This window comes from Sabethes cyaneus, chromosome 1 (assembly GCF_943734655.1).
Source record: "Sabethes cyaneus chromosome 1, idSabCyanKW18_F2, whole genome shotgun sequence".
NCBI classification, from domain to species: domain Eukaryota; kingdom Metazoa; phylum Arthropoda; class Insecta; order Diptera; family Culicidae; genus Sabethes; species Sabethes cyaneus.
The window spans coordinates 82,562,039-82,579,160 of NC_071353.1; the positions used below are offsets into that span (position 1 = coordinate 82,562,039).

Consider the following 17,122-nt stretch of genomic DNA (forward strand, 5'->3'; position numbering starts at 1 on the left):
ATTCCCTCTCATATCATAGCTACTTGTCCTGCATTACCAATAGGGTAGAAAAAGACGGCAACCGTCAGATGGAAGAGGGCACAAATAGTGGCCGCAGAATAGCAAAATAAGAAGTCAAGTACAAGCCGTTCATCAACACTTACGGCTCGTTTTAATGCAATTGACTAAATGCATTATATTGTTACGTTATATGCGCATATATTGCTTTCTTTAATGCTGATTTACGTTAATGCTTCTATGCATCCACAATGTTAATATACGTTTTATAAGCATTAAGATTGCTAATATTCAAAAGTTTGGCACTTGGGATGCAGAATTATTTCTAATATACGGTTTTAGATTAATGCTTATGGTTACTTGGGAGCATACCTCGATGCCGATCAAAATTTTTACATTTTCCAAACACCTTAAGGTTAGGCTATGTAAGATTTTTGTTGGCAAAACTGCCGTGAATCGCATCAGTCCCATTTTCTATGGAGTTTCCTATATAAATAGGACGGTTTTGGATTCACGGCGGAAAACCCCTCCTAGGAAACATTTCTGGGTACGCCCATGCATTAACTCCTTTCTCAGCCTTGGGCAGACTTGGCTTTAACTGCCGCACCCCGCGCTGCAAGTGGAAACGGAAGCTTCTGGTTCATCTTCACTTACCAGATAAACATTTAGAAAAATGGGTGATTCGCAAATAAAAATTATTTCGTTACTGTGCTATTTAGTGAACTGACATAAATCACTGATTGTATATGGGTCATTCCACGTTATACGTGACCGAGAAAAAGTTTAAATGTGTAATCGACCTTCATGGATTTTAACCAAATTTTGCCAGATTAATCGTTTTCGGTCAGGAAGTAAAAATCCAAAATTTGGCGCCGATCGGACATTCCCTCGATTAATGGAAGCAACTCCATTTTTAAGGAAAATATTTTTAAACTCAATTTGAAAACTAAATTTACATCTCTCAATGACAATTTGAACTCAAAAATTCCAACTTCATCCAGTTTCGCAGACTTTTTTACATAAGAATCACTTATCGCCCTGAGATATTCTTTGCCGATCTCGAGATACAGCGTTTTAAAGCAAGCAATCTCCCATTTTTATGTAAAACTAAGAGCAAAATAACTTTTTCTTGGAACAGTGTTTCTCTACGCAATGTAAAAATACTTTGGTTTATCGGGAAAGAATTTATACAGTATACCGTGGACCCCCGTTCGTTTGACCATTTTTAATCTGAACACTTTTTAATTTGAACCCCGTTGGTTTGCACGACGTGCAAATTAAAAATGGTTCAAATATCATTCTCAACATGACATCATTTGTTTATGCAGACAATGCACATAAACACGATTTGTTTGTACTGACCTAGCGTGTTTAATCGGTTTCATATTTCGTTTGCCTAACGATTAAAATAGAAATCCGATCGGAAAATGCAATATTCGCGCTTGCAACTGCCAACTAAAACAAGCCACCAAAACAATAACAAAGAGCAGGGCGGCCAGTTCACATAGCTTTCACCATATTTCGGGTTACCAGTTGTTCAAATTAAAAAGTAACCCCGTTAGTTTGCATAAGGAATCGTTCAAACGAACGGGGGTCCACTGTATACCAAAGTTTCTCTTAACAGTGTTGCCAACTTTTCAGTTTCCCGCTTGATTAGTTACATTAATTAAGGGAATATTAGTCTCCAAGTAACAATAAACGCAATAAACAAGGAAGTTAAGAACTCATGTCTATTAGCGAGATGAAAAACAGTTTACAAGGCTATGATCAAACAACTAACGTATGTTTTATGCCTTTTTGAAGTAATATTGCCTCATCTAGCGTTATACATCAAGCGAAATACTGAAAAGCTGGCAACACTGTTAAGAAAAACTTTGTTATATACCGTATAAATGCTTTCCCGATATATCAAAGTATTTTTACATTGCTTAGAGAATCAATGCTTCAAGAAAAAGTTATTTTGACACATTCCAAGCGCATCTATCCCATGAGAGCAAATTTTGAAAGTAGTAATATTAAAAATATTTGTATGTAGTATGTTCAAACATACTATAAAGCTTACAAAAATCCTGAATTGTCATATTGTTTATTGACAATTCATGCTAAAATGCACCTTACAAGTGCGAGGTTTACAACATAGATTTTTTCATCATTTAGGCAAGGCTGCAATTAATTCTCTGTCAATAGTTTTAAGCCAAAATAATTTAAAACTGTATATCGTCAAAACATGTTTCATTACTAGGGTAACATTTTGTTCATATAGAGTTTTTTGGAAAATGAAAGCATTTTCCAGATAAGCGGCCTTTAAAAACAGGTACTTTTATAATGGTGTTCCATATACCAGAGAGTTCAAATCCAAATTTTTTGAAACTATGGATTTTCTTTAATCATATATTTACAATCAAAATCGCGCTGTGCTTGACTTTTGATCAGCATTTCTATGTAAAATAAAATAGGTGCTTCAAAATGGTGTCCCGTAACGTTTTTTAAGGCAAAAAGTAATTGAATGAAAAAGCACTTATCACATCATGTTTCAACTAATCTTTATCGACGATAACAAATCTATTATTTTGATGACCGAATGCAAGTAAATATGTATTTACTATAAGTATGTATAAATATGATTACAATATAATAATATATTGTAATATTAAGGAATGTGCGGTAAAGACGGGCACCTCAAGATTAAAACTCAATATCTACACAAGTATCTCTGTTTGATACAGCCATACTACTACTAAATTTTGTTCAAAACTTATACTTTAACATCAAAAACATTACCTAGTAATCATATTTTTTAGACATTGTACAGAAAAACGGACACATTATATGAAAGGTGGACACCGCAAAAAAAGGTGTGATGCCTGATGAGTAATACCTAACGAGGTATGATACTAGTCGCCGTATGTTCGAATCTCGAATGGATGGTGCTGCCAAAGTCAATAGGATCGTTGTACAAGCCCCGTAGAGTGATTTATCTATTTTGGGCAGACGTTGCGCGTACGTTATTTTGGACATTTACGGCAAAATCAAATAGAAGTGGCCAAAATAAAGTACGCGTAAAGCCTATCCAAAATAGACAAATCAACCTAATGGTTTTGTACTCTAATAACTAGCTGCAGAGTCTCTCGACTAAGGGTGGCTCCAGGCAAAGGGTGAACATGTGCATTCCATAACCTCTGTTTACTAACTTCTACCCGTACGTCCACGTGTTGCCGGCTGGGGTACGCAATCTCGGTTGCTGTAGGCTAACAGTGAAGGGGACAGAGTGGCTTCCTCGCACCTTAAGATGGCAGCCACGTCAGTGAGATAGGGACCTGAGGCTAACAACCCACTGTACCCGAAAACAAAAAAAAAGTTAATGAAAAAGAAAGAAAGTCTCTCGATAAAGAAGAAGGGTTAAGTCTTAAAGACATTTATACCTAACGCCGATTGCGACTTACTTGAATACTTTATCATTAAAATACTTGAATAGTCTAAAAACTTGGAATTCCGTTTCTGAAAGTTGTTTAGTCAGCTTTTTTAGCAATTATAGTGACTTCGCTGAGCACACTAGCAAGAAGGCCTACCCCAGAGAACACTTTTAGCTTGCAAAATGCATAGTAAGTGTCGTACTTCGAACGGCATCATTTTCAGCTACTTTTTTTAGCGTTTCTTTTTTGAAAGTTTTCACGACCCTTTTCAACTGTTTTATTTTTTTATATTTTATATAACTGTTTTATGACTGTAGAATAATTTGCAAGTTATCAACAAAGTTATTTTCAAGAATAAGCAAAATTAGTCTTTTATAGCAACTTATGTTATAGTTATAGTTCGCAACATGAGTTGTTAATGTTGCATGAAATAGTAGAGTTGCTTAAAAACTTTTAAATTTATGCGTTATGATACGTTAACTGATACGTCTGAAGTAAAACAAAATACCTAATTTTCGAATATTTGCTATTTAATACCATTTTGGCGTGCAGCGCAAATAAAGGATACCTTTCGCATCAAGACAAACCTTATTTACCGTTTTAAATTTTAACAATGGGGAAAACTCGTTACATAATTAATCCATAGCCCCTACATTTTAATTACTAATGTGTCCAAACCCTAAGATTAGGCAAGCATTTCATTATAATACTTCAGTATAGTTCTCACATGGGTATTTCTCTTTACCTGGAAGTAAACTTTACCTTACATATACTTAGTTACGTATGTCTTATTACAAGACTATCACACACCAAATCAGCACACTATTGTTACAAAATATAGTGAATTTAGACCAGATATAGAAAATATGACGGCCTGAACAGAAATTCAGAGAAAATAAACCATATAATGCAGTTTATTTTTTCCGTTACGGGACACCATATGCAGAATACCGTTTGCCCAACAGCGCATGGTGTGCCGTAACGAAATGATTTTTATTATATCTTAAAAACTAAAGACAAAACTTGAATATACTTTTACATTTTGAGTTTCAGGCTGCCTTCAGCTAAAAATTTTCGGAACATGTCGACTTTGAAAAACTTGAAACAGAGCAGAGTTTTGCAAATGTTTGAATCATGTTCAGAATACGCATTTTCTGCGATGGTGTCCCGTAACGAAAAGTATTCCGCCACTATTCAATGATGCTTATTCTAATAAATATTTCGCCCTCGTATTGAGAAAGTACTACTAAATAGCATCTCAAAACACCTATTTTGAAAGATATTCGTCAGACTGTTGGTAAGATACGAACAAATTTGCTTCGAAAAAACGGTTGCTCATGGTGTCTCGTAACGCTGGAATGTGTCTTTTGCTCTTGGTTTTATATAAAAATGGGGGGTTGCTTGCTTTAAAACGCTGTATCTCATGATAGGCAAAGAATACCTCAGGGCGATGAGCAATTCTTATGTGAAAAAATCTGCGAAACACGATGAAATTTGAATTTTTGAGATCAAATTGTCTTCATTGAGACAAAAATGTTAATTTAGTTTTCAAATTGAGTTTAAAAATATTTAGCAACACTGGTGCTCAAAAATAATATCGAATTTCTTGGGTAATTTCCTATGAAAATGTGAGAATAGTGTTTTTCTAAACCTAATCTTTCCCAAGATATAAGCAAAAGAAAACAAGAGGTTTTGACAAAAACGGGTGTTTTCCTTAAAAATGGAGGTACTCCCATTAATCGAGGGAATGTCCGATCGGCACCAAATTTTGGATTTTTACTTCCTGACCGAAAACGATCAATCTGGCAAAATGTGGTTCAAGTCCGTGAAGGTCGATTATATGGGTCTCGCACACTGCGCGTGGAATGACCCATATACAACTGCATCTCCTTACCTGCGGAATTCCATGTCCGGCCTCGTATGACTTCAAATCGTTTTTGATTATTTCTAAAGCTGCGGCATTGTACGCTGGATTACGTGATGCGGAAGGTAGATTTCCACCTTTTGAATTCATTTCGATAAAATATGTTCATATCAATGTTGAATGTTCTCGTGTATCTGAAAACGGTATAATTAAGATATAAATTTTACTATTTCTTCAAAATAAATTTTAATGATTACCGAAAAATAGTATAGTGAATCATGATGATATCGCAGCACAATGATAACGAATCGCAAAAACATGATCATTAGTTATTGCATAATAAATGCGTAATTTTGCTAAGATGGTATCTTTGGAAAAGATTATTAAAATTATCAAATTTATTAAACATACACTCGTCTTTTTTACACGGGGGATACATGGCGCGTAAAAGAAAACCGTTAAAAAACCACGTTAATTCGAAAAATGTTGTAAAAAGTCAGAGAGATATACGACACACGACCGCATAGGTGACCTCTTTAGTAGCACGATTCTTCAATTACAGTATTCGGACAGCAGCACATGAAGTTTTCTTTTCATAATATTGCTCAGTATTTTTGCAAAGAATTGTAACAAATTAAGACATAAACAATGTTTGACTAAAACTAATTTATGTGCATGGCATTAATTAGGGGAAAAGCTGTTCGTTTTGAATATAGAGTCCATACAGCTTGAAGAGCCTAAAACTGCAGTCAAAAAAGTATTCGGACAGTTGACTATTAGTTGAAATAAATGTCCTTTCTCGCTTAACAACTACACATTTTTGAGTTCACAATTTATGATTTTTAATTTTCCCCTATCATAGCAATTTCAATTACCTACACACAGTAGAGCTCCGACAGTCACTAATGACTGGTATTGAGGTCTTATCACGACAAAGTTGCATTCAAAATTATACCGTGAAGGCACCTGTCGCCGCGCACTTCGTACATCAGCACATATATAAATACATGTAAAAAATATAGTTTTTTACATAGTGTTATGCAAAATACATATTTGGTTACCGGTTTTATCATGTTTTCACAGAAAAATATTAAAAACGTCATTTTATTACATCAGCTTGCAGAAAACAATTTGCAGTGCAGCGTGTACGTGTACCAATCGCTGCGCATAGAATTGAGGCATGTTTCTATTGCCGCGCACATGTGTTCCGATCGCCGCGCATTTTTCTTATTTATTTTAATAAATATGAATATGCTTTTTAGTCGTTAGCATGTTTATATAATCTTTTAACAGAAAATCATCTTTTTGACGACTGTAATATAAAAGTAAACAACAAAATTAAGCTATTTATTAATTTATGTTGTTGAAAAAATCAGACTTAGTTAATCATTTTTAGCAAAGATTTAGTTGCGGATAGTTTCCCTTTTTTTCGTTTTTGCGTTTTCTCTTTTCAGACGCACTGCTTCTTCCTTAGCCTTTTTCTTCGCCAATCTGATGGTTTTCCTTTCCTGTTTAAATTTCTCAGAGAATTTCTTTTTCCTGTGTAACTTGTCTTATATATTCGTCATATTCTGCACTTGTTGCAACAGATGGCGGTTGAAGTTTTCTCTTCCGTTCTGCTGAAGGGAGAACCGAGTCAGACGGAACTCGAAAAAATTCACGAAATGCAACATCCGGTTAATTATTCTTGAAGTTATGCACGAACTCTTGCATTTGTTTATCGCGATCAAATATTTCCGCCTCGGGAAAACCTTTGAAGCGTTCTTCAAAATTTTGTGGGATCAATTGAGGCTCATCTGTTTTCTGTGACTCTGTGAACGTAGAATAAAAATTTCCGTTTAAATTTATGTCAAATTATCAAAATAAGAGCCATACCATCTATCATTTTGTTTCTTATTTTTTTCCAAACGTTGAACAGATTTGCATCTTCTAATGGACCATTCCAAAAACTATTTGTTTCTTGTAGTATAAAAGATTCTAATTGATCTGTTGACAGATACATTTGGAATTCCTGGAGAAACTCTGGTTGGTCTGGAATTAAATTGCTGAATGTCGATGGCTCTGACTGATCACGTGTATTCGAATTGGCTGTCACTAAAGAAGAATAGTCGATAGCTTCTTCATTAAAAGGAAATAAACCGCATTTGCGAAATCCGCTGCTAATGGTTTGTTCAATCTTATCCATGTTTTCCGTAGCACGTTTTAGAAGTTGTGCTATTGCATTTCTGAGAATAGTTGCTCCGGCATTGCGGAATCGATTAGCAACTTTGTCCACTGCACTTTCAAAGGACGAAAAAAAGAGACATCCAATGGTTGTGTGATTTGAGTTGAATTGGGAGGTAAACATATTAAAATGACTTTGTTCATTTTACATAATTCCGTTGATTGTACGGTAAAATGCGAACGATGGCCATCTACTAAGATGATCATTGGGAGTTTTATATTCATCTTACGAACCCACGGTATAAAACATCCCGCAAATAAAGATAATACACAACACGATTCATCCATCCACTGTCAGATTTTTCTGCTGCCCATCCTTCCGACAAGCTCGCTTGGCATTCTTTGCTTATAAGTATAGAGTATTAAAGTTGGAGCAAGCTGTTCAGCAGCCGTGGCCGCAAAAAGGGCCGTATATGACTCTTTGACCGAGTTTCCAACCCTTGCGTGCACATAAGGTACACCGACTTCAGCAAGCACAATCTCCTTAGTAGGAACGGTCCGTACAGCAGTTTCGTCCATGTTAGCAATCCGTGATCCATCTAGTAAGACATCTTCTAATTCCTCGCATTTGAAAAAAGTACGTATCTCTGCAAACCAGGTCCGTAAACTTTGCTCGTTAACGTTGACGCGGTGCTTCGGAAGAATACTGGGGATCCGCTTTGTAATGTTTGCATGCCGATTGAAAAATCCTCTTAGCCAGGAGCGCCCCGGAACGCCGTGAAAGGGTTAGTTTTGTTTGTTTTCTTTATGAAACTTGCAACAGACACTCGAAGAGACTGCGTATTTAATGGAAACCCTGCTTTGGCTGTCGCGATTATGCATTGACAATTTTTTTCTTCTTCATAGGCATTCAAAATAGTGCTCGGTCCGAATGAAGACTTCCCATATCGGTTGTTGTGTTTATCTCGTTGTGTGCTTGGTGGAATATTGTACAAGCGAGCAGCTTTCCGTACAGCGCATCCTTTTTGAACGCTCTCAAGGGCGTTTCGCAAGTTCTCTTAGTAGCTGTTGTTTCGTGAAGACATCTTGCGCGGCGATTGCATCAGCTAATATTTTTGCTGTACCAATGAACACGCACCTTGAAATATATGAAGAAAAGCTGGAAATGAATCAAATACGCAGCATTTCAAACATAAAAGTTTGTTACTTACCATTTACTTTAGTTTTTACCGAATATTTCTGCATACGCATACCGAAAACGCTTAAAAATAAAAATGTACTTCGAGCTCGTCCGGTAACAAAATTTGAAAAATGGCGTCTTGCAATGTCACACGTTCAAAATTATTTTTTTATCTACCATCAAATGTCATACACTTGTTCATTTTGCTGTAGAATAAACAAAAAAACATCCAGTAACAGATTTATACGAAAGATATTAAGTATTTCAATTTCAACCCGCTAAAATTAATAAAAATACTGCCTAGTGCGTGGTCACTGGAACTGCGCGGCGACTGATGCTTTCACGGTAATTCTTTATCTAATCTTAACGACATGCTCAAAACATATGCTTTCGAAGCTTTTTTGAATTTATACAGAGGGATTACATTTGAAATATGTGATGGCAGGCTTTTGAATTTAATAATTGCACTATATACAGGGTGTTAGGTATCTTAGTACAGATATTTCAGGGGGTGATAGAGGATCACAATTGACAAAAAAAATCCTTCTACTCATATGTTCAAATCTCAACCGTTACAGAGTTATTGAACATTTTTAGTTTTCGGTTCGTTTTACCTTAAAATAGCTCTGGTACAAAAACTAAGCTAACTAGCTAAATTCTGTTACGTTCATTCGAAAACTGAGAAAATTGTGTACTAAAGATTGCTTTTAAACCCCCTACTTCATGAGATTTAGTAACTTTTTAGAAGCAAAAAACTGTGAAATAAGTGTTTCTCAACACGTTTTTATCGAATTTCTCCTAAAAATGTGTGATAAAACTGATTGCTGTTTTTCACCAATTTAAAGCTCTAGTACCGTTCTACAATTCGTTCTTTGACGTAAAACGTCTGTCTCTTTTAGTTTCGTTACAATTTCATTTTAAACGTGTGGTTTTGGGTGTTGAATTAGTATCTGAAAACTGCTCTAACTCATACATCACGCATAGCACACTAGATCAATGCGTGCGACGGACAAGGTAGACGCATATGAAAAACAGTTTCGAAACTGACTTCTCTGGTCTCTCTGGGACGTATCTGAAAGTATTAAAATGTATTCTCCCGAAGGACTCACGGACATTCACCTTTGTTATGGCTTCGCTATTCGTCGGCTACCTAATGCAAGTAAGTAAAGACAAATCCAGAAGTGTTCGTTTTGTTACACAATGATTTTAATTCAGGGACGTCTATAACAACGCACCGTGCGTCGCTTCCGAGAAGAAATATTGTTTTCAACGAGGCTTAAAAGGAAGCCTCAGCCTCATCGGCAAGTGGCGTCAGCGATTGACCGTAAAATTTTGCGGATTGTGGAAAAAGATTTCAAGATAAGTACAAGGCAAATTGCGGCACAGTCCCTTGTCATCAAGGCGGTGTGGAAAGTGCTAAATCGGTTAAAAATGCATCCTTTCTATACTGCAGGTTCAAGAGCTGCTGCAAGCGAATAAACCTAAGCGGCTTAAGTTTTGCAAGATTATGCAAGCAAAAGTGGTGGAGAACCCTCAGTTTATGAAAAACATTGTTGTTGTCAGAATGTGTCCATCGCACGCGGGAATCTAGTGTGCTATGCGTGATGTATGAATTCGAGCAGTTTTCAGATATTAATTCAACATCCAAAACCATACGTTTAAAATGAAATTGTAACGAAACTAAAAGAGATAGACGTTTTACGTCAAAGAACGAATTTTAGAACGGTACTAGAGCTTTAAATTGGTGAAAAACAGCAATCCGTTTTTACCACCCATTTTTAGGAGAAATTCGATAAAAACGTGTTGAGAAACAGTTATTTCACAGCTTTTTGCTTGTAAAAAGTAACTTAATCTCATGAAGTAGGAGGTTTAAAGAGCCATTTTTAGAACAAAATTTTCTCAGCTTTCAAATGAAAGTAACCGAATTGAGCTAGCTAGCATAGTTTTTGTACCAGAGCTAATTTAAATCAAACACAACCGAAAACTAAAAATGTTCAATAACTCTTTCACAATTAAGATTTGACCATATGCGTAGAAGGATTTTTTTCGTCAAGTATGGTCCTCTATCACCCCCTGAAATATCTGCACTAAGCTACCTTAGGTTTACTCCTACAAACCTACAGCGTGAATGTGGGACGTTCAACGCAATGTATAACGGTCTGGTCACTAAGCTGCGGCAGTGTGAATAAAGCAAGCAATGGTTATTCGTCGGCAGCGGACGCAGCATTAGCAATGTACTAAGAAAAGAGACTGACGAAAATGCGTCTGACGATGGGTGAAGCATAGTAGCCAAAAACGTTACGCAGATCGAGAAAAGAAGGGTTTTATTTCACCGAAAAACATCAATGAAACATATTATCAAAATTGTTACGGTGACGGAAAACAAAAAGTAAATATGTTGTTCTACTTCTCTTTCTAAGTAGCCAGACTTCGTCACGGACAGGAATTTTCGTATAAAAGGTTTTGTACGGAAAACTATAATTTAGTATAATATCACTGGGAGCAAGAATAAATTTGTCCCGGGAAACCACACGCGAGTATGACTCGTATTCCAAGACGCCGGATTGCTACTCCAATGTCCTGTATTTGCCACTAGATTCCATAAGAGTGGTGATAAAACACCACCCTGAGGGCAGCCACAGATACTTAGCTTTCTTATTCCTGCCTGTCTTAATGATGAGCAAAGAATTCGGTTGCTAAGCATTGCGTGTATCCAACTTATAATTAAATTAAATTAAATTAAATTAAAATTAAATTAACTATTAGAAGCACTTATGGAACCTGGAAGGACGCTACTTTATTTCATACGAAGGACTGCTGGGAGATTGTTCTATTTTTACCTATATATACCACATTTCATCTTAATATCATATTACAGTGGTAACCCGATTTTGTCACTCCCCGATTTTATCACTCCCCGATTTTGTCACGTTTTTGACCCGATTTTGTCACGTTTTTTACCCGATTTTGTCACGCTTTTGATTAATCAAAAGCTTAGTTTGAAAATCATTTTGAAACATGCCAAATGTGTTAAAACACTGTGAAAAGAACTGGGTTGATTATCATGGAGTTTTCACAAAAGTTGTTTCTTATCTCCACAACTATAATAGCTAGAAGGTCATTTTCTTTAGCAAAGTTCTTTATAATAATCTTCTCAAAAATGTTGTAGAACATTATTTTGCTCTATCTCTTACTGCTTGAAAAATAAATTTTCTATCTTACTTTTAGGGGGGTTAATCAAAGAATCGTTCATACCATAAGAAAGAGCTTTTTACGCTATGAAATTTCTATAAACATAGTTAACCAGTATAATCAACCATTTTGGCGCAATTAAAAAACGCGTGTTTTCGTACCTGTGGGACTGCTGTGAACAGGTGACAAATGTCCACAGAGAAGTAAATGTAAGTGCGAAATGTCCTAAAAGTGATTAGAATGAAATATATGTAGTTCGTTCTAAGCTATCTGCAAAAAAAATAAAAATTGAAAAAATACCCGATTTTGTCACCCCTAAATTCATTATGGGGGTGACAAAATCGGGTCATTACTGTACTACTACTACTACTACTACTACTACTACTACTACTACTACTACTACTACTACTACTACTACTACTACTACTACTACTACTACTACTACTACTACTACTACTACTACTACTACTACTACTACTACTACTACTACTACTACTACTACTACTACTACTACTACTACTACTACTACTACTACTACTACTACTACTACTACTACTACTACTACTACTACTACTACTACTACTACTACTACTACTACTACTACTACTACTACTACTACTACTACTACTACTACTACTACTACTACTACTACTACTACTACTACTACTACTACTACTACTACTACTACTACTACTACTACTACTACTACTACTACTACTACTACTACTACTACTACTACTACTACTACTACTACTACTACTACTACTACTACTACTACTACTACTACTACTACTACTACTACTACTACTACTACTACTACTACTACTACTACTACTACTACTACTACTACTACTACTACTACTACTACTACTACTACTACTACTACTACTACTACTACTACTACTACTACTACTACTACTACTACTACTACTACTACTACTACTACTACTACTACTACTACTACTACTACTACTACTACTACTACTACTACTACTACTACTACTACTACTACTACTACTACTACTACTACTACTACTACTACTACTACTACTACTACTACTACTACTACTACTACTACTACTACTACTACTACTACTACTACTACTACTACTACTACTACTACTACTACTACTACTACTACTACTACTACTACTACTACTACTACTACTACTACTACTACTACTACTACTACTACTACTACTACTACTACTACTACTACTACTACTACTACTACTACTACTACTACTACTACTACTACTACTACTACTACTACTACTACTACTACTACTACTACTACTACTACTACTACTACTACTACTACTACTACTACTACTACTACTACTACTACTACTACTACTACTACTACTACTACTACTACTACTACTACTACTACTACTACTACTACTACTACTACTACTACTACTACTACTACTACTACTACTACTACTACTACTACTACTACTACTACTACTACTACTACTACTACTACTACTACTACTACTACTACTACTACTACTACTACTACTACTACTACTACTACTACTACTACTACTACTACTACTACTACTACTACTACTACTACTACTACTACTACTACTACTACTACTACTACTACTACTACTACTACTACTACTACTACTACTACTACTACTACTACTACTACTACTACTACTACTACTACTACTACTACTACTACTACTACTACTACTACTACTACTACTACTTTAAGTTTTTCAAACCAGTTCTCTCCCAAAAGCTGATAAAAAAGCTTAATAGCGGATTTTTCTGCTAAACAATCTGCTTCTAAACAGCCATAAACATCAAACCGATTTACGGCTGCTAAAAGGTGTTACAATGTAGAGTGGTAGCTTTCATTAGGCTCACAGCTTTCAAACTACTTTAAGTCTGCTTATGGGTGTTAAAGTGCCTTTACAAACTTCTACCAAGTTTTCTTTCGGCTCACAGCACGCATACTATCAGATCATAGAATTTCGCAATTCGGCTGACATTACAAGTTTGTCAGTTATCGACAATCGACATTTTCGACTGCTTCACGCTAGACGGGTTAGGCTTCAGGTGCACAGATATTCTCACTGTCTGTTCTGCAGATGCAAATGGGGCGGATCATACGGTGAGTGCTTATGGATTAAAAGATGGCGGGTTCAATTCCCGGAAAAAAGACATGCATTTTTAATTAGCTAGCTTACTTGCACGAATTAAAGTTATTCGAAACTAAAAATATCGCGTTCATGGCGAAATAAAAATGCGACGCGTTCCATTTTTCTAAATTTAAAAATAGATTTTTTTTGGCTGCATAAAGGTTGATGAAGCGTTGATTAAGCGACTGGGAAAGTATATTGCAAAACTATTTCTCGTTCTAAAAATAGAATTGACAGTATTGCGCAAATTTGCTATTTAAAAATGCAAAAAAGTTTCTATTAGGCTTCATTGCAGCTTCGAAAGCAGCTATCAATTAGCCTGAAGCTTGATAAAATCACCAGATTTAGATGTTTAAGAGCTGAAAAAAGGTTTTCATTTCTAAACCTAAACCATAGATCAGCCACAGGTTGAATAAAATCAGCTATAAAAGCGTTTGATCAGCCTGAAATTGTTACTTGGGCTGGTATATAATAAGTTCGGCACCAACTTTTCAAAAGGTCGTAAGCAAATGCCAGATATACCCAACAAACATTTCTGTTGAATAACAGTTAATCAAGCGCTTATTACCCGATAATCTATATACCCTTACTATTCAAGAAAATGAATGTTAGGTGCATGCATAAATTTGGGACAGCATTATTTTTCCGCAGTACATATATCATTTTTACAGTCTAATTTTTGCTGTAATGTACATAGTTTATGAAGTACTAGTACGTATTATAAAGATTGCTGACATTTACCGCACGCATACTTCGCCGCGTATACGTATACGTGGTTTGTTTGCATCTCCAAATTTTTTTTTCGCTGCGGAAAATTTTTCACGATGCACACAAACCACTAATACAGTCGCACATTAGCAATCCTGATACCGTCCGTTCCCAAGTAACCAGTAAGCACTAAACACTAGTCCTTGGGCAACATTGTATAAGCATACAGAACTATGATTAAAAGCATATTTTTCTTTATATTCTTCTGTAGAACTCACATAATGCTAAAAGGCGAAATAGCGGGTTATTAAAATGCTACGCGACAAGCATCCAATAAACATTATCAGTGTTTGTTTGAGGCTTAATCGAAATGTCATTTTGTCTACATTATCGACGTATCGAAAAAGTATCGACGGCATATCGTTTGCTTGTTATGGAAAATAAAAATAGATTCGGTCGGGATTTATAAAACTAAAAAGCAAGCATTTTTTTTGCTGCATCTCAAGAGGACGAGGAGCAGGATAAACAGAACCATTTTTTGAAATGCTGAAAAATGTTACCACCTAGACAGGGCTCGAACCGGGAATTAGTCATGCAACCTCATTCGTTTCCTTGCACCTTTGCTATCTAAACCATAGCGGATGTGATTGAGTTGAAATTAGTCGTATTTAACCCTCTAACGGGCAACATCGCAAAAACGATGCGATCGAGCAAATGATTACTTTACCATGAAAGTACACTCAAAAGAAGCTCGAGTGTTGATTTTCATGAAAAAATATTTATCTGGAGGACCGCTAGGTATGAAATAGTCCAATTTCTCTTTTTAGTTTTTTATGCTTAACGCTCTACCCAAATATTTTTTCAGTTCAAATATCTCACAAAATTGAAAAAAGCAGGTAAATTACTCATAGGAAAAGTTTGAGATTGAAAATTTTGTTCTAGATGTCCTTTTTCTTTAAACGTAAAATGGGGGATTTTCGCACCATAATTTTTTTCGGAATTTTTCGGAATTCTTGTTTTTGAAAGATGATAACTTTTGAACGCATGGTCAGAATGTTGTGATATTAGTATCAACATGTCAGGAAATCTGTTCTGAACATATTTCTCATATTGTCAATTCAAAAAAAAAATTCGTATGTGGTTCAGGAGCTTCAAAAGCGAAGGCCGTCTACAGACGGTCTTACCCGTTAGAGGGTTAAATCTTGGTGATATTCCCTCTCATAACATAACTACTATGATACTTAACCGCCTATTTAGCTTCGAGGTACGATGCTGGTCTAACAAGCCAGTCGTCGCATGTTCGAATCTCGGCTAGACGGTGCTTGTTTGATAGAGTCAGTAGGATCGTTACACTGGCCCCGTAATTTTCCTGTACTCTAAACAGCCGGCTGCGAAGTCTGTCGATAAAGAATGGTTATGTCTGATGACGGTTTAAGCCCACGACTTTGACTTTTTTATCATAGCTACTTGTCCTGCATTACCAATAGGGTAGAAAAAGACGGCATTCGTTAGGTGGAAGAGGGCACGAATAGTGGCCGTAGAATAGCAAAATAAGAAGTCAAGTACAAGCCGTTTATCAACACTTACGGCTCATTTTAATGCAATTGACTAAATGCATTATATTGTTACGTTATATGCGCATATATTGCTTTCTTTAATGCTGATTTACGTTAATGCTTCTATGCATCAACAATATTAATACACATTTTAAAAGCAAAGATTGCTAATATACAAAAGTTTGGCATTTGGGATGCGGAATTATTTCCAATATACGGTTTTAGATTAATGCTTATGGTTACTTGGGTTATTATGGCAGATGGTGTAAAAAGCTGGATAGCGCATCACTGTGCGATTACAGCGCACTACTTGCGACACACAAAACCAGAATAAAATTGAATGTCGCACAGCTATCCACCTATTCGCGTGCGTAATGGCGGCTAGTGGGTACAACTTTCGGAAAACGTTAGCATGCTTTTGGCAGCTTTATTCACGTTAAGTTAAGGTGAAAAAATGGCAACTTTTGGGACCACACTGACTTAGAAAAGAGAACCCTAAGTAGTAAATGAAAATACGGATCTAAAATTTACTGTAAAGGAATAAGTACACAAAATTTGAATAAAATCGGAGCAATTTTGAATTTCGATATGACTTTTTTCATAATATTGCTGAGTCAACATGCATTATGGCTAATGGTTGATATGAATAAAAAGAGCCCTATGCGTAAAATTACGCTGAAATAATACATAATTGAAAAAAATGATTAATAATAACAATATTTTTTGTTCGTTTAAATTATTTTGGAGCAATTTATTTTTCCCCAAATTAGTCTACTTTCCAAATATATCTACCAAAAATTTTCGGATGGGTAGATAAAATCGGTAAACCACTGTATTTCCAGCCTTAATTGTCGTTGTAGAACTTTCAAGCATAGAGGAACAAGGAGCAA

General features: G+C 35.7%; 1 protein-coding gene across 3 annotated transcripts in view; it reads right to left on the bottom strand.

The window, feature by feature from the left end:
- LOC128732532 (serine/threonine-protein kinase Warts-like) overlaps positions 1 to 17,122 on the bottom strand; it is a 481,997-nt gene that overhangs the window by 360,281 nt on the left and 104,594 nt on the right. For 2 of the 3 annotated variants that reach the window (XM_053825798.1, XM_053825799.1), the window contains one exon: positions 5,305 to 5,468. In XM_053825798.1, coding sequence (XP_053681773.1) covers positions 5,305 to 5,424 — 120 coding nt within the window. In that variant the 5' untranslated portion in view covers positions 5,425 to 5,468. Of the gene's footprint in view, positions 1 to 5,304; positions 5,469 to 8,648; positions 8,763 to 17,122 lie in introns of those variants that run through there. The other variant, XM_053825800.1, reaches the window with a different exon arrangement.